This window comes from Peromyscus californicus, unplaced genomic scaffold (genome assembly GCF_007827085.1).
Source record: "Peromyscus californicus insignis strain IS unplaced genomic scaffold, ASM782708v3 Scaffold_5__1_contigs__length_169319896, whole genome shotgun sequence".
Lineage (NCBI taxonomy): Eukaryota > Metazoa > Chordata > Mammalia > Rodentia > Cricetidae > Peromyscus > Peromyscus californicus.
This window is the reverse complement of record NW_026294573.1, coordinates 10,027,328-10,052,075: the sequence shown is the minus strand read 5'-3', so window position 1 is coordinate 10,052,075 and position 24,748 is coordinate 10,027,328. Positions and strand designations below refer to the sequence as shown.

The 24,748-nt window shown below is 48.0% G+C and overlaps 2 protein-coding genes across 7 annotated transcripts in view; both read right to left on the bottom strand.

The window, feature by feature from the left end:
• Clstn1 (calsyntenin 1) overlaps positions 1 to 24,748 on the bottom strand; it is a 70,514-nt gene that overhangs the window by 27,513 nt on the left and 18,253 nt on the right. For all 4 annotated transcript variants that reach the window (XM_052717337.1, XM_052717339.1, XM_052717340.1 and 1 more), the window contains exon 2: positions 9,634 to 9,756. In XM_052717337.1, the coding sequence (XP_052573297.1) occupies positions 9,634 to 9,756 (123 nt within the window). The remainder of the gene's footprint in view (positions 1 to 9,633; positions 9,757 to 24,748) is intronic.
• The window catches only part of Ctnnbip1 (catenin beta interacting protein 1), a 109,946-nt gene continuing 94,841 nt past the window's right edge, over positions 9,644 to 24,748 (bottom strand). For all 3 annotated transcript variants that reach the window (XM_052717344.1, XM_052717343.1, XM_052717341.1), the window contains one exon: positions 9,644 to 9,756. The gene's annotated coding sequence lies outside the window, so the exon portion shown is untranslated. The remainder of the gene's footprint in view (positions 9,757 to 24,748) is intronic.

The following is a 24,748-nucleotide window of genomic DNA, read 5'->3' as shown; positions in this document are numbered from 1 at the left end:
GTCTGTGTCTCTCTGTTGTATATATGTGTGTGTGCTGTGTGTGTGCTGTGTATATGTGTGTGGTTGTTTCTGTTGTGTCTCTGTGTATGTCTGTGTGTGTATGATAAGTCTGTGCACATATGTCAGTGTGTGTGGCGTGTGTGTGTGTGTGTGTGTGTGTGTATGACATGTCTGTGTGTGCATGATATGCCTGTGTGTATGGTGTGTCTGTGTGTGTGACTTGGCTTACATCATTATCCTCACCATCTTTGGACTTGCATGGAGAATTTTACCTCAAATCCCAGGCATGACAGGGTTTCCTCAACAACACTCGATATCCATCTCTGTTTAACGGAGCCACAAGAGTCTACCTCAGCCAAGTGAATGACAATGGCTACAGTCTCTGGACTTTTACACAAAGCTTTATGATCTTCCTTCCCTAACTTGGACTTACGTCGCTCACATTCCTCTCCCCCAGGGGCTAATATTTGTTTGTTTGTTTCAGTGGCTCTCAACCTTCCTAATGCTGCGACCCTTTAATACAGTTCCTCATGCTGTGGTGACCCCAAACATAACGTTATTTTGTTGCTACTTCACAACTGTCATTGTGCTTTTCTGAGTCGCAGTGTGAATGTCTGTGCATTCCCACTGTCCTTCGACCCTTAAAGGGGTGGCGACCCTCAGGTTGAGAACCGCTGTTTTATTTATTTATTTGTCTAGTTGACGCTGACTTCTTCCCTCTTTCCTTCCTCCATTTTATGCACAGAAGTCACCAGCATCCTGTGGAGTCACACTGGCATCTCCACCCCTCAGCTATTCCCTGGACCTCACACACTGCAGCGAAGAACCTCTCAGAATCGCCTCACGTGCCATTTCCTCTCTGCCCTGGCCCCTTCTGTTCCATGCAGACTCCATACAATTGCGTTGCAGCAGGAAGCCTCCCAAAATCCTGTCTTCCTTGTGGAGAATCAGATTCCCAGCTATGCCAACCTAGGACCCAGTCAGAACTATGCAGCCCCATAATTCTCCTAAAGCTACTTCTCACCACCAATCTCCTCCTCCCCTTTACTCCACAGTAAGAGTATCTACACTTGCTATCTAAACTTTTTTCCCTAAAGAATTCTTCTTTTTTTAAATTTATTTATTTTATGTGCATTGGTGTTTTGCCTACATGTAAGTCTGTGTGAGGGTGTCAGATCTTGGAGTTACAGATAGTTGTGAGCTGCCATGTGGGTGCTGGGAAACCAAATCTGGGTCCTCCGGAAGAGCAGCCAGTGCTTTTAACCGCTGAGCCATCTCTCCAGCCTCCCCCTAAAGAATTCTTTAAAGACAAAATATAAAAAGAAGACAGACCCAACAGAGTCTAGATTTGACTTTCAGTGATCCCAAGTTATGTGGAAGTCCAGTTTCAAGCTGGCCCCACTGTCCTTCCGTGACCCCTCCCTGTCTGGAGGAAGCGCTAGCCCTCTTCCCTCAATGGGCAGTCTCCAAGCCTTGGGGACTCCTGCTCTCACACTCCAACTGTCCATCCACTCTTCCTGGAAGTCACTGATGCCAGCTTTGGGCTTCAGGAACAACAGAATCCATTCTGGCGTATTCAAGAGGATTGGTTGAAACGCCGCTGGGAACCCATGGACTTGACTTTAGACCAGAGGAGACGAGAACAGCCAGAAACCATGGCAGCTGAGAGACAGGATGAGGACCACAGACCCACAGCAGCCGCCCAGCCAGGTGGGAAAGGTCCACAAACTCCATCTTCTCTGCCACCCTGCTCATCACTCAGCCTAGCTCAACTTGTGCACACACCAAATGGGTGACTGGCTGGGGACCGCTGCTCTACAGGGGTCAGGGGACATTAGGAAAAAGACTGCTTATAATGGACATGGGTAAGGTGCCTGAACACCACACTTGTCTTCTCTCTCCGCAAGGGCTTCTGGTCCGCACCGCTTGCTTACACCTGGCTATTCGGCCTGCAGACAGCCCACCATCAGTCACACGTCAACCACTCAGCCTTGGGGCACCCCACAACCTGCAGATCTGGTTGTACCAGCCCTAGGATCAACCGGCTGTCATCACAGAGCCACAGGACTGTGGCTCCATTCTGTCCTTTTCCTGTAATTCTCTTCCACCAGCACAGACTAGAGAATTCTTTTGCCTGGGGACTTAGAAGCAGCAATCTGGAACCCGCCCCCTCCCCCCATACCTTCCCTTATGTTCGGAACTGAACACAGGGCCTGGTGCCCGCTAGGCCAAGTGCTTTACCCCTGAGCTAAATCCCCAACTGCTAGCTTAGGACACCGAGATGACCTATGAGGCCCTGTGATGCTGTGCCCCGGGCAGGGCCTTCCTGTCTCTGCTTCGTCACCAGCACTCAGATCCGTTCGGGTCTAGCAAAGGGAGCGGTTTCCCATTTTCATTCTTCTATCTCGTCAATGAGGATTTCTGAACTTCTGAAACTGGACCATAAGCTGCTTGTGAAGTAAAACATGTTTAATCAGAGTTCAGATGACTGGAGATGATGCAGTGGTTAAGAGCACCAGCTGCTCTTGCAGAGGACCCAGGTTTGGTTCCAGCACCAACATGGCTCACAAGCATCTGTGAGTTCCAGAGGATCTGATGACTCTGTGACCTCTGAAGGCACCAGGCACTAAGTGGTACACATATATACATGCAGGCAAACACTCACACCTGACTGTAGACCAGAGAAAGAGACTTGAGAATGGCCAGGAACAAACATAAAATAATAATAAACCTTAAAAGAAGAAGAAGAAGGAGGAGGAGGAGCAGGAGGAGGAGGAGCAGGAGGAGGAGCAGGAGGAGGAGGAGGAGGAGGAGCAGGAGGAGGAGGAGGAGGAGGAGGAGGAGGAGGAGGAGGAGGAGGAGAAGAAGAAGAAGAAGAAGAAGAAGAAGAAGAAGAAGAAGAAGAAGAAGAAGAAGAAGAAGAAGGGTAAAGACAGGAGTCATCAGAGTCATCATCGTCTAAGAAATGGACCCCTGCAGCAAATATCAACGATCTCCCTGGTGCATTGCCTTCCTTCGAACCAACTCAGTTCATCCCAAGCAAACAATCTGGACTTGCCGTGCGTTCTCAAGCGTCTGATACTGATGACATTTACCAGGGACGTTGGGGATAAAATGCTCCATATCATACACGCATCTGCTTAAGAGCTCTGTCAAGTGAGCTTAGCGCTTACCTACACACACCCCACAAGGGGCTGGGAACACAAATCAGAATGGTCCCAACTTTGAAGTATTACGTCTCGGAGAGCCAGCATAGCAAATCCAGGCTGCAGCCAGACGGCCTGGCCGAAAAGCAACTCCAGTGTTAGTGAGGTGTGGCTTCAGACAAACTCATTTGTCCCCTCCACACACACATGGGGACAAATGAGTTTGTCCCATTTGTCCCCAAGCACTGACCTAGGGGACAAAAGTGGACAAGGCCATCACTGCTGTTGTGAATGACACTGTGAGTCAGTTTCCCCACCAGGGAAATGTGGGAGTGCTGGCACCTGACTTCTGCAAGCAGTAGGGACCAGTGGCCACAAAGAGCCCCGGGACAAGCTGGGGCACTGTCAGCTTGCTGAGAGTGAGCTGCTGTCACCCCTCAGTCATCTCAATCACGTTACTATAACAAGCTCAGCGTCACTGCCAAAAACGATCTCGGAATAAGTCTCCATGTCTGGCCTTGCTCTAACACCAAAATAATTTTAAGGAAGTGTGAGGATATCAGATACCAAAGACTTATGTAAAAAGACAGGAACTTATTTCCCACAGAATATTAAATTGAAGAATATACACTGACATCTTTAAAAATTATACTTATTGCACACACCCTTAATCCCAGCACTCGGGAGGCAGAGGCAGTAGGATGTCTGTGAGTTTGAGGCCAGCCTGGTCTACAGAGCAAGTTCCAGGACAGCTAGGGCTAAGTAGTGAGCCCAAAACAAGACAAAACAAAATTTCATCTATTTCGTGTGTGTGTGTGTGTGTGTGTGTGTGTGTGTGTGTGTGTGTGTGTGTGCGCGCGTGTGTGTGAGAAGTCCATTTCTTCCTTCCAGCACAGATCAGGGACCCAAACTGGTGGTAAGTGCCTTTACTCGCCAAACCATCTTGCTGGCCCATGAAAACATACTTTTTAAATGTGTTAAATATGATTCCATTGTTAACACTGAAGCAGCAGACATTCCATATAACACTCTCAAGCAGGCACAGCTTCACTGGTTTAGATGGGGTTTCGTTTTTATTATTATCACTAGTGTGGGGGGGGGGGATCGGGATTGACCCTTATGCATGTTAGGCAGGTGCTCCACCACTGAGCAACCACCTGTGAATTTAAGCTCTCTGATACCTACCTATAGACAAACTAATATCCCCAGACCAAAGGGTGTCAAATAGTTTTGGTTTTTTCCCCTGCTCTTTTGAGACAGGGTTAACACCCGCCTCCCAACCCGTAGCGTATTAAACTACGCTATCTATCCGTTTACAGATGATGACAATTGTGGAGTAAATAATTGGCTGAAGGTCACAGAACCACCTGCAGCATGGCCAGGGTTCAAGCGCTACCCACTGGCTCTAAAGTCTGTGTTCTTCACGCACCTGTCTGCTCAGCCTCACCAGGGCAACATTCTGTGACATGATGGACAGGCACAAGGCTACCAAAGAGGGAGAATGGCTGGGCGGGTACTCCCTTCCACACACCACACACCTGCTCAGGCCTCAGGCACAAGGTCAAGGCCCATGCTGCAGTCAACAGTACACATCCACATAATAGCCAAAATGTGGAATAATGCAAATGTCTACCAATGGATGAGTGGGCAAACAGAATGTAGCCTGTCCATACAAGGGAATGTTACCCAGCAATTAAAGGGTTGGACAAGGACTGGCAGACACCACCGCATGGATGAACCCTGAAATCAACAGCAGTTACTAAACACCGGACATAACCACATAGGAAACAGCCAGAACAAGGAAAGCCATGGCAGTTGCCAGGGGCCAAGAGGACACCGTGGAGGGCTGTTAATTGGGGCAAGGGTTGCTTCTTGAAGTGATGAAAATGTTCTTGAAGGAGATGATTGAACAGTCTTGTGAACATAGTATTTTAAAATTCAGTGAATTACAAAGGGTGACTTTTGTGGTACATGAATTACATGTTTAGAAAAAGAAAAAGAAAAAAGATAAGCTGTAGGGCACACACCTTTAATCCCAGCACTTAAGACACAGAGGCAGGCAGATCTCTGTGAGTTGGAGGCCAGCCTGGGCTACAGAGTGAGTTCCAGGACAGCCAGAGCTACACAGTGAGACCCTCTCTCTCTCTCTCAAAACAAAAATGAATCTATGAATAATTGTGCTTCCCAAAGATCTCCAGGAGACAAAGGGTGACGTTCATGTCTCCTGCAGAAGGTCAGTCTAGTTACACACACCGTGGTTTGGTTCTGAACTGCTTCTCTGAATAGTTTATCTCAACTTATGATTTTTATGTGTCAATAAAAAATAACCAAGGACCCCTGAAACCATATTGCTTCATTCCAAATACATTTGATAAATGATACAATAAAATTAAATCTTTTTTTTGTTTTTTTTTTTTTTCAAGACAAGGTTTCTCTGTGTAGCTCTGCCTGTCCTGGAACTTGCTCTGTAGACCAGGCTGGCCTCGAACTCTGAGATCCATCTGCCTCTGCCTCCCAAGTGCTGGGATTAAAGGTGTGTGCCACCACCGCCCGGCAGTAAAATTAAATCGTGCTGGGCACGGTGGCACATACTTGTAATCCTAGCAGAGGCAGGCAGATCTCTGTGAGTTCAAGGACAGCCTGGTCTACATTGAGATTTTCAGGACAGCCAGGGCTACACATTGAAACCCTGTCTCAAAAAAACAACAACAAAAACAAACAAACAAACAAACAAAAAAACAACCAACCAACCAACCCACACCCAAATAATAATAATAATAATAAATAAAAGAAGACTTCTTACATAAGCTTCCCTTCGGTTAGTATGTGATGTCCAGTTTATCTTTGTCCCTTTCTGACTTCCTGTAGTTATAAGCATCACTGTGACAAACGGTCCGCTCGCTGTCCAGCCTGAGTTAGAAGCTCACCTCTAAAGCAGAGTGGACAGTTTAACCGCTCTGGGCCTCAACTCCCTCTCTCTCTCTTTAAAAACACTTCTTGTTATTTTATGTGGCGTGTGTTGCTTTGCATGTATGTCTGTGCACCAATGTGTGCCTGGGACCCATAGAGGCCAGAAGAGAGCATCAGATCCCTGGGGACCAGAGTTACAGATGGTGGGTGTGAGCTACCATGTAGGCTCTGGGAATAAACCTGGCTCCTCTGGAAAAGCAGCCTGTGCTCTTAACCACTGAGCCATCTCTCCAACCCCTGAGCTTCCTCTCTTTAAAATGAGGCTGGCAGAAAACATCCTTCCTTCAAGTGGTGGAGAATTAAATACACATTTTTATTTATAACGCACTTGGAGTTGTGCCTGGAATCTATTCTTGATGCTTAGGCGCAAATGTATTATTAGCCGTGTAGTAGGACTGAGCCCCCCCAACAGACCGCACACAGCTGGCCACGCTTGGTAAATCAAGGCAGGAGGAGACAACGCAGAACCCACAACTGCAGTCATTTCTCCATTGTTTAGTCCTGAGAGAAGGTCTCATACAGTGCAGGCTGGTCTTCCTCAAACACTGCACAGCAGAGAATGGCCCTGACTGTTGACTCCTCCTGCCTCTGCCTCACCAATGCTGAGGGGATTGAAAGCATGTGCCACCGTAACATGCTCCATGGCTCTGGGATGTGAAGTCAAGGTTTGTGCTGCCAAGCACGCTCATTCCCAGTCCGAGTTACTACTCTTTTTTTTTTTTTTTAATTTTATTCTTTTAGAAACATTTTGTTTTTATTTTATGTATTAGAGTGTTTTTGCCTACATGTATGAATGTGCACCATGTGTATGCCTGTTTCCCTCAGAAGCAAGAGGGCACTGTATTCCCAGATTCCTTGGACCTGGAGTTCCAGCTGTGAGTCACCATGTGATGCTGGGAATTGAATCCTGATATTCCACAAGAGCAAAAGGTGGGTTTTTTTGGTTTTTTGTTTTTTTTTGTTTTTTCGAGACAGGGTTTCTCTATGTAGCTTTGCACCTTTCCTGGAACTCACTTGGTAGCCCAGGCTGGCCTTGAACTCACAGAGATTCGCCTGGCTCTGCCTCCCGAGTGCTGGGATTAAAGGCGTGAGGCACCACCGCCCGGCGCAAAAGGTGTTCTTAACAACTGAGCCATATCCCTAGGCCTCTACACCACTTCTTAAAAGTGCAGGAGTGTATATAAATCCACTCAAAGCACATCCTAGGCAACCACACTCAGACTGTGATGTAGCTCTAAATGTCACATACAGGAGGAGCAACTATAATTACTTAAAAAAACACAGTGGAGCCTAGAACTCCGACTTAAAAATCCAACACTCTCTCCTGGCTTCTGCAGGTACCTGCACTCATGTGCAAAAGGTTGTTCTGGGCTGAAGAATGGTTCAGTGGGTAAAGAAGTTGACGACCAGAGGTTTGGATTCCCAGAACCCACACAGGGCTGAAGAGCTGGATACAGGGCTGGAGAGATGGCTCAGTGGTTAAGAGCTCTTGCAGCTCTTGCAGAGGACCTGGGTTCAATTCCCAGCACCCCCATGGCAGCTGACAAACACCTGTAACTACAGTTCCGGGGGATCCGACACCCTCTTCTGCCTAACACACTTGCACACACATGCAGGCAAAACACTCATATACATAAAGTTTTAAAAAACTGAAAAGAGGGCTGGAGAGATGGCTCAGAGGTTAAGAGCACTGGCTGCTTTTCCAGAGGACCTGAGTTCAATTCCCAGCAACCACATGGCAGCTCACAACCATCTCATCTATAATGAGATCTGGTGCCCTCTTCTGGAGTGAAGAATACATGCAGGCAGAACACTGAATACATAATAAATAATAAATAAACAAACACTCTTCCCCTTGCTAATGCATTAAAAACAAACTGAAAAGAAAAAAAGAAAACTTTAAAAGCTGGACACAGCCTTACACATGCACATGTAATCCCAGCGTTTGTATAACTCTGGGACTGAGAAAGTCCTGCCTTTTACCAGTCCAGGCTGACATGATTGCGGAATAGACCTGACTGGAAAATGCCACTAAATGTCAGCAATGTAGGAAAGTTACCACACGATCAAAATTGCTGGCACTATCCTACAGATTCTTTTCTGCAAAGACACAGGATACGATCTTATAAAATAACTCAAATTAAACATTTGTTAACTTTAGTAAGCCAGATGTTGTGCATGCCCGCCATCTCAGCCCTCAAAAGGCTGAGGCAGGAGGATGACAAGTTTGACGCCAGACAGCAAAACCTGTCTCAAAATAAAAACAACCAAACAAACAAAAAAAGTGGGCTGGAGAGATGGCTCAGTGGTTAAAGGCACTCGCTGCTCTTGCAGAGGACCTAGGTCTGGTTCCCAGCACTCGAACGCTCACTTACAACCATCTCTAACTCCAGTTCCAGGGAATCTAACACCCTCTGCTGTTCTCCTTGGGTGCTGCATGCATGTGGTGCGCAGGTAAAACACCCATATGCACAAAAATAAAGTAAAAGTAAATTTTTTTAAAAAAAAGTAAATACAGTAAGCTGGACATAGTGGTACATGCCTGTTAAAAAAATAAACAAATACTGGGCAGTGGTGGCACACGCCTTTAATCCCAGCACTCCAGAGACAGAGTCAGGCAGATCTATATGAGTTTGAGGCCAGCCTGGTCTATAGCATTAGTTCCAGGATAGCCAGGGTGTTACACAGAGAAACTGTGTCTCAAAAAACAAAAAAACCCAAAAAACAAAACACACACACAAATGGAGACTGTGCTCAGGATGCAATGTATGTCCCTTAAATTACACAATACCATACATGATTTTAAACCACAGAAAGAGGGGCTGGAGACATGACTCCGTGGTTAAGAGCACTTGCTGCTTTTGCAGAGGAGCTAGGTTTGAATCCCAGCATCCATAGCTCCAGTTCCAGGGGCTCTGATGCCTCTTCTGACCTCTGTGGGCACCAGGCATTCACATGCTCCACACACATACATGCAGGCAAAACATTCATACACATAAATCTATAGAAAAAAATTTAATTCAGTAAAATTTAAAGACTGAGAAAAAGAAAGTAAATCTAGGCCAAAAGTATTTCCCCACAGAGACGGCTCAACTTTTCGTGAGTCTGTGCAGACAATGGAACAAAGGAAGGGTACATGGAATGAAGCGACACTGGCGTCTGAGCACCTGGATATGAGTGCAAGCCACAGAGCCCGGGGTCCCCGGCCCTCCACATTGACATTGGACTGAACAGCGCTCATGTAGTCTGGCGAGCTCTGTCTGGCTGCCCTTGTCTAGACGGTATCTGTCTATCTGCACAAGACAGAGCACGTAATGATGCAATTAAGTTAAGCATTTCCCCCTTCAACCGGCACAGCAGCTCTGCGTCAGCTACCCCGACGATTAAAAGGAGAACATGTGGCGCCTGGAGCCACAAGCAGCTCTCAGCTACCTTCCTGAAGGTCCAGTCATCCAGCCAGATGTAAGCTGCTTCCTATGCAGGCCAAGCTTGAGACAGTGAACAGCCGGCCACGTACCTGCAAACCGCAGCGGTGAATCTTTATCCAGGGCGATGAGCGGGGGGTCGAGCAGCACCGTGTTATCGTTCTCAGTGACTATGCCGTGGTAGGTGGGCTCCAGCTGTGGCTTGTGCTTGTTCACTGCGTGGGGACAAAGAGAGACACTGGTGAGACTAGGATGGCTGCTCTAACACGTGCCGCCTCGGAAGACGACATGTGTCGGCTTCCACACACACGCATGTGCACATGTGAAGAAAAGTCACAGGCACATAAATCAATAAGGTCAAAAGAGATTGATCCTCTGGAAAAAGATGAACTGCGGGTTGGTGATGGGAAGACCCCACATGAAATCCAACCCAGATCACAGAGACAAAAACTGACGCCTTCCCTCCACAAGCTACTCCTGGGGCAGGAGCTCTGACACAGAGGAGGACTCAGCTAGGTCAGCCTGCCCACCCTCCTCCCCCTGCCCACCCTCCTCCCCCACAGCAGCAACAGGATGGAACGGAGGAAGGCTCACAAGCAGCATCGGCCAGCCTTCTATCACAGGGTTCATGGAACAGAGGGCAACTCTGCTACGCAATGGGCTGGGCCACTGCTTCACCCACTGCCGAGATCCTGGTCTCTTCCCCACAAGTGTTTTACACAAACTGTACTGGGAGGGAGGCTGGGACACACCTGGGGGGGGGGCGGCAAATGGCACTGTAAATTACTCACAAACTCTGAACACCCTGTCACTTCTCAACAACCTCTAATTTTAGTGTTCTCTTCCCCTACCCCCGCCTCGCCAGGCTATGTAGCCCAGGCTGGCCTCAAATTCAATCCTCCTGCTTCTGCCTCCCAAACTGCTGGGATCACAGCTGCACACCACTGCATCACACTCCAGTCTCACATTTTACAAGGCCAACTTCTAGTTTGATTTGCAAGTAATAGTAAGATTTCATACTGACTTGTATTAATACTTTGTTTTACTAATAAAATTACAAGCTTAATAAAGTAAAATTGAATTTTATTCCAGTATTTGAGTCCATAAAACTGTTGGCTTAAAATGAGGACATCACCTTGTTTTTTCCAACACAACAGGAATGCAAATCCATGAAGCCACGCAAAGCGCAGGGCACCTGCTGCCACCTTAAAGAAGGAAAGGCTGCAGCTGAAAACAGGGAACAAGTTGCAGAGGAGAAAATAACTGTGTGGCGATTCATTCCACCACCATCCCAGCATTCTAATTTTATAATCCAAAAGTTCTCGATTGCTCCTTTAAGCTGGCAGTATAATGAGAGATACGGCCATTTCCAGAGACTGAACTTTTCAATAATTAATGAATGATATTTTTAATATTTCATCACATTCAATTTGCATTATGAAACATTTATAGAAACAAATGATTGATGTTTCAGTAATCATCTTCTCTCCAAAACCACCAGAAGATTATGGACTCTAAGTCCAGAAATGCACCAGCCATGACACAATCCTACACACTGTAGGCTGTATGTCCAGGAATGCATCAGCCATGACACAAACCTACACACTGTAGGCTGTACGTCCAGGAATGCATCAGCTATGGCGCAGTCCTACACACTGTAGGCTGTACGTCCAGGAATGCATCAGCTATGGCGCAGTCCTACACACTGTAGGCTGTATGTCCAGGAACGCATTGGCCATGACACAATCCTACACACTGTAGGCTGTACGTCCAGAAATGCACCAGCCATGACTCAGTCCTACACATTGTAGGCTGTACGTCCAGGAACACATCAGCTATGGCACAATCTTACATCACACTCACACAATTACACTCCAGATCAAACGCAGCTACATCTCAAACAGCAAAGCTAGCAATCAAACCGGTAAGTGTAGGGTTTTTTTTTGGAATTACTTTCAGACGAAAATGGTTTTTGACTCCAGATTTTAATCATTAGAAACTTGATTTAAAAATCAATACAAGGGGGTTTGGAGAGATGGCTCAGCAGTTAAAGAGCACCGACTGCAGCCAGGCAGTGGTGGCGAAAGCCTGTAATCTCAGCACTCAGGAGGCAGAGGCAGGTGGATTTCTGTGAGTCTGAGGTCAGCCTGGTCTGCAGAGTGAGTTCCAGGACAACCAGGACTGTTTCACAGAGAAACCTTGTCTCGGAAAAAAAAAAATACTGACTGCTCTTCTGGAGGATCTAGGTTCAATTCCCAGCACCCACACGGCAGCTCACAACTGTCTGTAACTACAATATGTGACACCCTCACACAGACATACATGCAGGCAAAACACCAATGTACATTAAAAAAAAATCAGTATGAACAGTGAACCTGGGTTAACTTGAAATATAAAAGGTTTGTCCCAGGTACATCCCAATTCTGTGGGCTAAAGAAGGCTGCTCTCCTGCCTCAGTCACAGAAGCAGGAGATGCTGGCAGGTTGGTCTCGGATCCACGGTGCACTACAAAGTCTGCTGTCCGTTGATTACACACTGCACAGTCTTCTCGTCTGCATCTCTATAAGCAGAAACTCATTGATTGCACACACCTAGGCTGGTCATACTGTACATCTGTAATAAATGCACTGACTACAAAGTGAACCTATAAAATTCAAGACAAACTGAATTCTGGTCCACCGAAAGACCCTGCAATCCTGGGATACTGCCACCAGGTGGCAGCAGGTGCTTGGGTGTGAATCCTTCAAATTTTGCTTGATTAAAAAAATAATAATAACCTCTACATGTGAAAGCCACAAAAAATAAATAAAAAGTTAAAATAAATAAAAAACAACTTCTAGCCCACCCCCCCCCCGGTTACTAAAGGAGAATCAGTAGCCCCCCTGGTAAGATGATAGGTGTGGAAAATGCAACACACTAGGTTTAAAATCCCTAATTAGACATAGTGTCACGTGCCCACTTCTGCACACTCAGGAGGCAGCGGCAAGAGGACCACAAGTTCAAGGTCAGTCAGGCTGGACTACACAGTGAGCTCCAGGCCAGCAAGGGCTACATAGTGAGACCTGTCAGAAATAAATATTCATAATAAGCAATGAAGTAAAGTCTGATTCCTTCCTCAAAAACACTAGAACAGGGGCGAGGCTGGAGAGGCGGCTCAGCAGTTAGGAGCATTTGTTACTCTTGCAGAGGACCTGAGTTTGGTTCTCAGCTCCCACAGGCTGGCTCACAGCCATCATAACTCCAGTTCCAGGGGACCTGACACCCTTTCCTGACCTCTGTGTGGACACCAGGCACACACATGGTGTGCAGAATACATGCAAACAACACTCATGAACAAAGAATAGAGCATAATCCAGAACACTGAACAGGCTGGTACAGTTTGGACAGTGTGTCCCCCAAAGGCCCGGATGCCCTAACTTGCTCACCAACCTGAGGTGCTGCTGCTACAGGTGGGACCAGATGGAAGGAAGTTAGGTCATTTGGGGGTGTGGCCAGGATAGTGGGCCACTCCCTCTCTCCTGCTCACTATTTTCTCTCTGCTTCCCATCACTGAGAGGCCTCCATTACACATTTCATGCAGTGGTGTACCTTCCCCACAGGCCCAGAACCAAGAGCCCACAGACCACAGGCTGCGACCAACACACCCTTCCTCATTTAACGTGATTTTCTCACACATTTTTCCCAGCAACAGAAAGCTGACAGGATATTTGCACAGCTGCAAACTGGAAATGCAGAACATGCGTTCTCAGGGCTGGAGACTCACCTAGGACTCAGCAGTAAGAGAAGGAACTGCTCTTCAGAGGACCTGAGTTTGATTCCCAACACTTTAGTAAGGCAGCTCACAACAAACCTAATTCCAGTTCCAGAGTGATCCTACACCTCTGTCCTCCTTGGACACCTGTACTTATGTGCACATACCCACACACAAACACACATATACTCATAATTTAAAATAATAAAATATAAGCCGGGTGGTGGTGGCACACACCTTTAATCCCAGCACTTGGGAGGCAGAGGCAGCCTGGTCTACAGAGTGAGTTCCAGGACAGCTGAGGCTGTTACACAGAAAAATCCTGTCTCGGAAGGTACGTAGGTAGGTAGATAGATAGATAGATAGATAGATAGATAGATAGATAGATAGATAGATAGGCAGACAGAAAGACAGACAGATAAGTTAGCAAATAGAAGCGTCGACTGCCAAGCCTGCCAAGCCTGTGGTTTCTGCCCAGGAACCACAGTGGAAGGAGAGATGCAGCTCCAGTAAGTTAGCCTCTGATTGGCACATTGTCCTCTGACCTCCACACGCACATGCACAAACACACACACACACACACATACACACGCCAGTAATATTAATAATGATATGTAAAAATAAAAGACACACTCTCAGACTGAGTACTGTCTCCAATCATAAATTCTGTTCAGCGCAGACCATCTGTGGTCCTTCTGAATGTCACAGGTCTTTAACATCTCAGAGTTACATGTTCCAAGCAATCTTTCCCTGCTGTGCAGAAGGCAGGTTGCAGGTGCTAGGCTCTCAGAAGACTTGGGCAAAACACAAACAAAAATGCATCTGCACTCCAAAACACGTTGGCTCTGTTGACAGTACCCTCCAAGTGTGGTAGTGAGGCCGTGCTGAGTGAGGGCAGCTTCATACCGACATGCCAAGGCTGCTGCCGACACAAATGTGCCCACTCCCCTACCAAAGGTCAATTGACAGCAAGCAAGATCTCCCTCTCCAGAGATACACAAGCCATTGCTTCTCAGAACTTACGGGCCAGAACCAGTCAGGAGCCAAAGCCTGAGGAACTGTAATTCTACCAGGTATCTGGACCCAGAAGTATAAACAGAGACCTCTAAACATGTGCAAAAACAAAAAACAAAAACAAAAACAAAAAACAAAAAAGGATCACTGAGTCCACTAAGTCAAAGTTCATGTAAGCTAGACATGGCGCACACCTTTAATCCCAGCACTCAGGAGGCAGAGGCAGGTGGGCCTCTGTGAGTTTGAGGCCAGTCTGGTCTACATAGCGAACACTGGGGTTAAAGGCACGTGCCCCCATGCCCAGCCTGCAGTGAAGTTCTAAAAGGAGCAGGAGGGCAGAAGAAGCAGGAGGCCTGGACTGGGGATGAATGAGGTCACTGTGCAAATTCTGCTCTGCCCGGCAGAACGGCATGAGGTGGGTGTGGGGGCAAAGGCGACTTTCTTTCATTTCTTTCTTTTTGCAGAGGTAGTTTGGTACCCAGGGCCTCACACACGCTAGGGAGGTGCTGGGAGTGGAGGAATGAACCGCCCACTTAGGAAGCCTCCCCAAACCTCTGAAGGCTGTAAGATCAATGTCTCAGACGTGAAGGCAGGACCAGACTTCTCAGGCCGCCTCCCAGGCTGGGAGACAAGCCCAGGACAACCTCCCAATTAGCAATTCCTCAAACCGCCATGAGCACAACTCAAGCTAAAGTGAATTCCCCAGTCTCAAACCTTTAGGGCAGTGGTTCTCAACCTGTGGGTCGTGACCCCCACACAATCAGATGTGTACGTTACAACTCATAACAGTAGCAGAATTAGTAACTTTATGGTCAGCACAGCATGAGGAACTGTATTAAAGGGTCACAGTGTCAGGAAGGTTAAGAACCCCTGCTCTAGAGGATTCTTTTTATTCTTTTTACACAACAAAGGAAGAGCGTGTCAGGGTGTCAAGTGTAAGACTGAAGTACTTGGCACTGCTCCTCAGTTTATCCCCAGCCACAGGTCAGTCACACATCAGTTCTCTCTGACTTTGTAAAATGTGTGTGTGTGTGTGTGTGTGTGTGTGTGTGTGTGTGTGTGTGTGTGTACACGCACGCATACAGAGTCAGACATGGTCCTATAATAGAAACACCTGGAGTTACAGGCTGAAGTATCAGGAATTCAAGATCATTTCCAGCTACATCAAGAGTTCAAAGGGAGGGGGCTGGAGAGATGGCTCAGCAGTTAAGAGCACTGACTGCTCTTCCAGAGGTCCTGAGTTCAATTCCCAGCAACCACATGGTGGCTCACAACCATCTGTAATGAGATCTGGTGCCCTCTTCTGGCCTGCAGTCATACATGCTGCATACATAATAAATAAATAAATCTTTAAAAAAAAAAAAAGAGTTCAAAGGGAGGAGAGAAAGGCAGTTGTGGTTATTCACTTTGTCCATGAAAAGCACTAGCTTGTGACACTGGGTCGTAAGAGGCCCACCCAACTTCTTTTTTTGTTTGTTTGTTTGTCTGTTTTTGTTTTTCGAGACTGGGTTTCTCTGTAGCTTTGAAGCCTGTCCTGGATCTTGCTCTGTAGACCAGGCTGACCTCGAACTCACAGAGATATGCCTGGCTCTGCCTCTCGAGTGCTGGGATTAAAGATGTGTGCCACCACCAGCCATCGAGGCCCAATTTTCTACAAGGCAATAGTGGCTTTAAACAAAGCAGAGTCAGACCTGGCCCTTCAGGGGCTCGTGGGCTTGAAACCTGTCACCAGGGGCAGGTTGACTCCATGACAGACTGACTCCCAGAGACCGGAAGAGCTGCACTGTGCATCTCATGTCAGGAAATCACTCTGCAAGGGAGAGCAGGGAGACTGGCGGATAAGCCAGGCTAGCATGGGAAGAGTCCCCAGGACTTCTCCCACACGAACTGCAGAGGAGGGGATGTGGGAAGAAGCAAGAAGCGCCCTGCCTGGCCCTGCAGGTGAGGGGAGGCAGCTGGCCAGGGCTGAGGGGAAGGAGACCCGAGCAGAGACACCACAGGGGAAGAGAGAAACAAGGAGCTGAATTAAACTGTGGTGTTGTGCCTAGGCTTTTGCGGCACACAGTCAGTGAGGAGACTGAGGAGAATCTACAGGAAGTGGAACTGGGGAGATGGTTCAGTTGCCAAAGTGCTTGCCTTACAAGCATGTGGACCCAAGTTACTAGCTCTGTAGCCCAGGCTGGCCTAGAACTCACTCTGTAGCCCCCCAGGCTGGCCTAGAACACACAGAGCTCTGCCTGCCTCTGCCTCCCAGATGCTGGGGTTAAAAGTTTGTGCTACCACATTCCGGCTTAACACATTTTCTTTTAATGCTTACAGTGTGGTAAGGATGTGGCTTGTGGCAAAGCCTGAATCTGGCATGAACAGACCCTGGCCTCTGTCCCAGGCACCAACAGCAGCAGCAAAGGTTGCCTGTTAGCTCGATTTGCTATCACTGAGACCGTCATAGAAGGTGATGTTTAGTTTTCCAAAGTGCCTTCCCATCACATTCACACTTGTCGACGAGCACGAAAACCACCACAGTGATATTACCCGAAGACGTTATGCTTCTAATCTATTCTTCTCCATAGTAGGTTCGTCCTATTAAGGCAGGGCGGGCAGCCACCCGAACCATCTGATGGCCTGCATCCCTATGTCTCCTGAGGCTCCTACCAAGCTTGCAGTGTTCTGAGGGTTCTTCAGTTTCACGAATGTGCCGCAGCGGGAGCCAGCACCCGGAGAGCCGCTGCAGCCGGAGCCAGCACCCGGAGACCCGCTGCAGGGGGAGCCAGCACCCGGAGACCCGCTGCAGGGGGAGCCAGCACCCGGAGACCCGCTGCAGCGGGAGCCAGCACCCGGAGACCCGCTGCAGGGGGAGCCAGCACCCGGAGAGCCGCTGCAGCGGGAGCCAGCACCCGGAGACCCGCTGCAGCGGGAGCCAGCACCCGGAGAGCCGCCGCAGCCGGAGCCAGCACCCGGAGACCCGCTGCAGGGGGAGCCAGCACCCGGAGACCCGCTGCAGGGGGGGCCAGCATCCGGAGACCCGCTGCAGGGGGAGCCAGCACCAGGAGACCCGCTGCAGGGGGAGCCAGCACCCGGAGACCCGCTGCAGGGGGAGCCAGGACCCGGAGACCCGCTGCAGGGGGAGCCAGGACCCGGAGACCCGCTGCAGGGGGAGCCAGGACCCGGAGACCCGCTGCAGGGGGAGCCAGGACCCGGAGACCCGCTGCAGGGGGAGCCAGCACCCGGAGACCCGCTGCAGCGGGAGCCAGCACCCGGAGACCCGCTGCAGCAGGTAGGGCATCCAGCAGCAGCAGCTCTTACACTGCTCTGGCTACAGTGGACCCAAGCGCTGCCAACCTAACGAAGGTCCGCAGGTCCGCGCGCCACTCTCTAAACACTGCCTATGGTGACAGGCAGGAGTGCCAGAAGGCCCGCCTTCAATGGTGAGGAAATCAGAAATCTCCCTCTGAATTTGGCTGTAGGCTGGGAAGGTTCAAGTAAAAGTGCCCCTGGGGTCACAGAAGTCCTTGGCCTTGGCTTTCCTTGTGTCCCGACTGGGGACATACTCCAGCAGAGATGCAGGAGCCACACCCTGAGCTACAGCATCTCTGGGAACAGAACAGGCTCTTGCCTGAGTCCAGAATACCCAGAGAGGGTACATAAGATGGTGCCTGATGTTTGCAGGTCACATCCCAAGCAACTGGGGTGTCTCTGACTCAGGTGGGTGGGGTCCAATTTCCTCTGAGATTTCATCAAGCTCTCCAGGCTGCCTCAGGCTGTGATTTTCACTGTCTGCTGAAAACCGGCTTTGGGGACTAAGTATGAGGTATGAAAAGGAATCAAGAAGGTTGGGTGTTGGGGCCCACTAGGTTTCCTAGTGGCTGTACCCAGCAGAACTGCATGGGAGGTTGACTGGACCACGGGCCTGAGTATCAGGTGTTTGTAAGGGTCTACATTTTACCCCGCCCCTTGGCATTGTTATAAATAGCCCTTTGGAATAAAGTTCTGGGCCAGTGGATAAGGATTCAGGCCCACCCTGTGTTTCTCTCTGTTTCTCTTCCCTCTTTATTTCTAAGTCTCTTATTCCTCATTCCTCAAGAGTCCCTGGGATAAATAAATGTGAGGGTTGGTCCCCCACAGTTGGGGTTGAGGTGAGAATGCTTCTCTCTCCGGTGTCTGTCTCTGGAAGCCAGCAAAGGAAGGAAACTGGAAAATTCTCATTCCTGAAGATGAGAGCAGGAGTGTTGCTAGAGTTTTCCTGCCTGGCCCACAGTCAGGACAAATCTCTCTCACCCGCCAGTCCCAAGCCGCTCAAACCCGATCAAGTAAACACAGAGACTTATATTGGTTACAAACTGTATGGCCATGGCAGGCTTCTTGCTAACTGTTCTTACAGCTTAAATTAATCCATTTCTATTAATCTATACCTTGCCACGTGGCTTGTGGCTTACCGGTACTTTACATCTTCCTTATCCTGATGGCGGCTGGTAGTGTCTCTCTCACCCAGCTTCCTGTTCTCTCAATTCTCCTCTCTGTTAGTCCCGCCTATACTTCCTGCCTGGCCACTGGCCAATCAGTAATTTATTTATTGACTAATCAGCAACACATTTGCCATACAGAACATCCCACAGCACAGGAGAGAGCAAAGAGCCACCCTGCTGTGGACACCACAGAATGGCGGGAAAGGAGGACTGCCTGGTGCAGCTTCTGGCCCAGCCCTGGAGGCTGAGGCAGGCTGACTGACCCAGCTGGGCCCTTCTCCCCAACAGAGAACCAATCACAACTGGTATCAGAGGAAGCTCAGGAGCAGAGGTCACCTGGAGGAAAGTTCCTCAGCCTGAGTGGGGGGTTTTGCCTGAAGAGTCCTCTAAATACTCCCCTCAGTAGAGACCCAACTGCAGCTCTCCCTCATCAATGGCCGCAGGGAGGCCACCGAGGCCACCGGCTCCTTTCTTTGCTTTGCCATTGTTCACTCACTCACAAGCATCTCACGGATGACTGCTAATTCCCTGAGATATGGCCTAGAATCTCCCCCAGGCAGAGCCATGCAGGGCTGCAACTGTTATCACACAGCCCCTTTCTGTGCTCCAGGGCAGGCCAGGGTTCCCAGTGTAAACCCTGCAACCAGTTAGTGTTTCCAAATCTCCCGACTGCTTCCTCAGAACGAAACTCACCTGTCCCACCTTCCCGCCCCTCACTACCCCATGCACAGGCCAGCTGGTCTCACAACACACTAATTTGACCCGGATGCTAACGATGCTGATGAATTAAGGGATCTACCCTGCAAAGAGCTTCAATAAGTTCACATGGAAACACAAACCACAGCAAGGAATGTGTACTCCACAACCTGGTGGAAGAACAGGGCGGCCCTTCAAAAACCCCTGTTCACCTTGCATGTGTCTGGACACTTCCACCTGACAGTTACCATACGAATTATTCAGACTATATACGTCTCCGCAGTTTTCTTTTCTTTCTGAAGATAAGACCTCACTACGTAGCCTAGCCTGTCCTGGAATTTGCTATGTAGAACAGGCTGGCTTCAAACTCACAGAGATCCTCCTGCCTCTGCCTCCCAAATGCTGGACTCAATGGTGTATGCCACTATATCTGGCTATAAGCAGCTTCCTTTTTCTTTTTAAGTTTTTTTTATGTGTATGAGTGTTTTACCTGCATGTATGTATGTATACCATGTGCAAGCCCAGTGCCCTTGGAGGTCAGAAAGGGCATCAGATCCCCTGGAACTGGAGTTATAGAAGATGGCTGTTCCAGTACCGTGCGGGTACTGGAAACCAAACTCAAGTCCTCTGCAAAAGCAGCTCCTGACTGCTGAGCCACCTCTCCAGCACCTAGCTGCAGTTTTCTGTAGAACCGAATGCATACCGTACGAGGAGCAGATCCCGACATAAATACCCGAGCATCTCGGTGTCGGTGCGCACGCACTCTTAGTAACGAGCGCAGCTCGGTGTCGGTGCACACACACTCTTAGTAACGAGCGCAGCTCGGTGTCGGTGCACACGCACTCTGCACTCTTAGCAACAAGCACTTAGTACAGTGCGGACTGCAAACCTAGTTATTCCACAGAGCACAGGCTGGGATTGCCTTCAATTTCCTGCGTTTAATGCTATCAGAAGATACAGGCCAGGCTTGCCCTTTCCCACCTCTTCTCATTGCCACATTTGTCTTGAATTTAAACAGGGCAGAGCCCCGTCTCCTCAGTAACTAATAGTCTGGTGGCATTTCCAAGTCCTGCATGTTTTGAGTCTCCTGACCTTCATGCACAATGGAAAACTTTATCACACACAGTTCCAAAAAGGCCACACGGTATTGAAAACCTGCTGACATTCATTATCAATGCAAAATCCTTACCAGCTGCTTCCCTAAGTACTAGCAAAGGCTGGCTATGACCATCTATAAATCCATAAATCCTAGTCAGAAAATCAGGCTTCTGTCCTCACTCCTGGTCTTTTCTCTTCGTGATTTATGTCCCTATGACATATATACAAATAACAGCAAGACTGATGGTCTGAAGAGTCTTTGCATTATTTACAAAACAAACATTAACACTCTTACGATAACCAGAAAATGAAACTACCCAGCATAGTCAGCCCCGGGGGTCTCTCAAGAAGCATGTTTATTTTCACTGGGAGGAACGGACTGTCACAACGAGACAACTAGACTCCCAGGTAGGGAAACACGAAGAAGAAAAGGATTCATTTTTCCTGGGTTATTCTGCTTGATCTAAATCCCAGGACACCAAGCTATGCCACAGTTGCTCTTAAGGGGAACCAGGACGCTCACGAAGATGGGTTTGTACAAGAGGGAGATGAGCCCATCTGATGGGCCCTGCTGCAGAGGAACCACGTCCTCGGCTGATTCACATGAACAAGCTCTCTGGATGCTTCTCTTCTGAGGTCATCAGGAAGACAAGCAAAGGTTGAAAGGGCGGCAACCGGAAAGGACAGCCTCACCGACAGCTTGCTTGGTGCTGAGCACAGGCCGGAGCTTCACTCCCACACTCACCTGAGCCCCTGAACACGTGATGAGGCTTTCCCTGTATGCTTGACCGAGAACAGGATGCGAGATGGGGGACCGGCCAAAGAGAGGCTGGGAGGCCTTACCATGCTTTAGCAGCCTCCTCAAAAGGGATTCTCCTCAGGAGAATCAGGAACCCACAGGAACCCAGACCACCCTCCAGCCACCTTTTAAAGGCTCTGTCCTCACTGGGCTCTCTCCAACACGTTTATTTGTCAGATTGGAACTGACGTGAAGCCAGAATGACAGGATGGAATGTGGGATGATTAGTCAGCAAATTAGAGGGAGTGTCACAGGCAGCGAGATGAACGAGAAGGAGGGAAGACAAAGGCTTGCACCAGAACAAAGCATCATGCTGAGAAGCTGAGCCATGGCAGGGCTAGCTGGCCACACCAGTACTGTCCTCACATAGGGACCTCCATTGAACCCTTAGCCTAAAAGGCGACATCCACACCATTGGAGGCAGCCAGAGAGAAAGAAACCAGGCTAGCTGGTAGGAACTTGAGAAACAAAGTCACATGAGCAGCTGAGAGAACAGAGGATGCTTGGCTCAGAGACGTCAAAGCTGACCTGCCTGGGAAAGCGAAGGGCAAGGGTTCCCTTTGCGGGCATCTCTGCCAGGGCTGGAGACGGCTCGGTGGTCAAGGGCACTTGCTCCTTTTGCAGAGGACCTGAGTTCAGTATCCAGCAGCCACATCAAACAGCTCACAGCTGCCTTTAACTTCAGCTCCTTAAGATCCAATGCTCTCTTCTGGCCTCCGCCAGCACCCATATGCACACAGTACACATACACATAAACACACACATGCATACATTAATAAAGACAAAAAAGAAATCTAAAAAAGGAGAGAGAAAAATGTTTCTGCCACTGTTGAAACGTTCTCAATAAACTAACAAACACGGCACCATTCCTAGAGCCAAAGAACTGAAAAGGAATGTAGTCAAATAAATATGACTGTTCAAAACATCAACAGATGAATGGACAAGATGACGTCTATTTCTGCTGCTGTTTTAGAATGTAGCCCTTTCTGTCATCATGAGATAACACGGAAGCCTGTTACTGTCCTAAGGGATGAGATGTGGCAATGGAGAAGAGATATCAGCCATCTAACCTATTATAGATACCGGCTAATGTGTATTTTAGAGTTCTAGTTATTAATTAAATAAAGGTTAAAAAAAAAAACAAAATAAAAACCCTAAATGTAAAAACACATAGTACAGGTATGTGGTGGGCTATTCCATCCAAGCTCACGTAAGCATACTCTGTGCTTACACAGTGATAAGATTGCCTAGCCACACATTCCTATAATACCTCTCATCACTAAACAACACGTGACTATATTAAAAAAGAAAATCTAAGCCAGGACCAGTAACAGGAGTCTACAGTTGCTACAGCTCAGAAGCCAGCGGCTGGAGGGTCACCCCCAAACAAACCACAGAGCGCCCCTAAAGCAGTGGTTCTCAACCTGTGGGTCATGACCCCACAATGGTCACATAGCAGATATTTTTATTACGATTCATAATAGTAGCAAAATTACAGTTATAAAGTAGCAACTAAATAATTTTATGGTTGGGGGGGTCACCACAACATGAAGAACTGTAAAGGGTCGCAGCATTAGGAAGGTTGAGAACCACTGCCATAGTGCAAAGTAATAAATGCTATAAAAATAGTTATTTAAGCTGGGCAGTGGTGGTGCATGCCTTTAATCCCAGCACTTGGGAGGCAGAGGCAGGCAGATTTCTGAGTTCAGAGGCAGGCAGATTTCTGAGTTCAAGGCCAGCCTGGTCTACAGAGTGAGTGAGTTCTAGGACAGCCAGGGCTATACAGAGAAATACTGTCTCGAAAAACCAAAAACAAACAAACAAAAAGTAGTTATTTAGGAATCAAAACAAAAATTAGAGCTATATCAGCAAATCAATAAAATCGAAGCTGATTCTTTGAAAAGATGGAAAAAGATAAACTTCTAGCCAGGCTAAGAAAAAGATTCCTGATGGTATCAGAAATGATGGCTCAGTGGTTAGGAGCACTTGGCTGCTCTTCCAGCGCACCCAGGTTCAATTTCCAACTCCCACATGACAGCTCCCAGTCCTCAGTAACTCCAGTTCCAGAAGATCCAGTGCCTTCTTCTGGCCTTCATGGGCACTGCATGGATGTGATGTACAGACACACAAGCAGGCAAAACACCCCCCCCCCCAAAATAAATATTACAAATAAAGCTAAAAATACCTTTTTAAAGAAATGAAGACACCACTACAGGTTCAGGGACATTAGAACAAAGGAATAATACAGGGGCTGGAGAGATGGCTCAACAGTTAAGAGCACTGGCTGCTCTTCCAGAGGACCTGGGTTCAATTCCCAGCACCCACATGGGAGCTCACAACTGTCTGTAACTCCTGTTCCAGAGGATCCAACACCCTCACACAAACATACATGCAGGCAAAACACCACTGTACATAAAATACAATTGAATAATTTTTAAAGGAATAAAGGAACGATACAAACAATTTTATGCGCACAATTTGGTGAACTAAATAAAACAGATCGATTCCTTGAAAGGCAAAGTCTGCCAAACTCACACAAGAAATATCCAAGCCAAACAGATGACAACGGAGAGAAATTCAGATGGTTTTGTACATGGCAATAAGCTGTTAAAACCCACAATTCCGATCTACATTGTACATAGCAATAAGCAGCTAAAACTCACAATTCTGATCTACATTGTACATGGCAATAAGCTATTAAAACTCACAATTCTGATCTACAAAGACACAGGAAGAAAGTACCACAAGCTACAGAAAGTACCACAAGCTACAGGCCAGTTAAGCACATCTGTGAAAGATGTCCTTCATAAAGGACTGTTACCCAAGATACACAAAGGACTCATATGTCTCAATGAAGAGCCAAGTGCAGCCAGCCATAGCACACACCTTTAATCCCAGCGCTTGGGAGACAGAGGCAGGAGGATCTTTGTGAGAGGCCAGCCTGGTCTACAGAGCTAGTTCTAGGACAGCCAGGGCTACTCAGTGAGACCCTGTGTCTGGATGGATGGATGGATGGACGAGCCAAGTGCATTTGTAGCCAGAGCTCTTCAAAAGACTGAGGCAGGCGGGAAGTAGTGGCACATGCCTTTAATCCCAGCACTCAGGAGGCAGAGCCAGGCGAATCTCTGAATTCCAGGCCAGCCTGGTCTATAGAGCAAGATCCAGGATAGGTACCAAAACTACACAGAGAAACCCTGTCTCGAAAAACCAAAAAAACAAACAAACAAAAAAAGAGGTATAGGGAATTTACATGGAATTAATAAAACATCATCCACACTTATTCTGTTCAAAACATTTCACGATTCATCGCTCACCAGCGACCCCAGCTATTTATTGTTCCTATCCTCATTTCACAGACAGAAAATCTGGGTCACAGAGAAATTAAA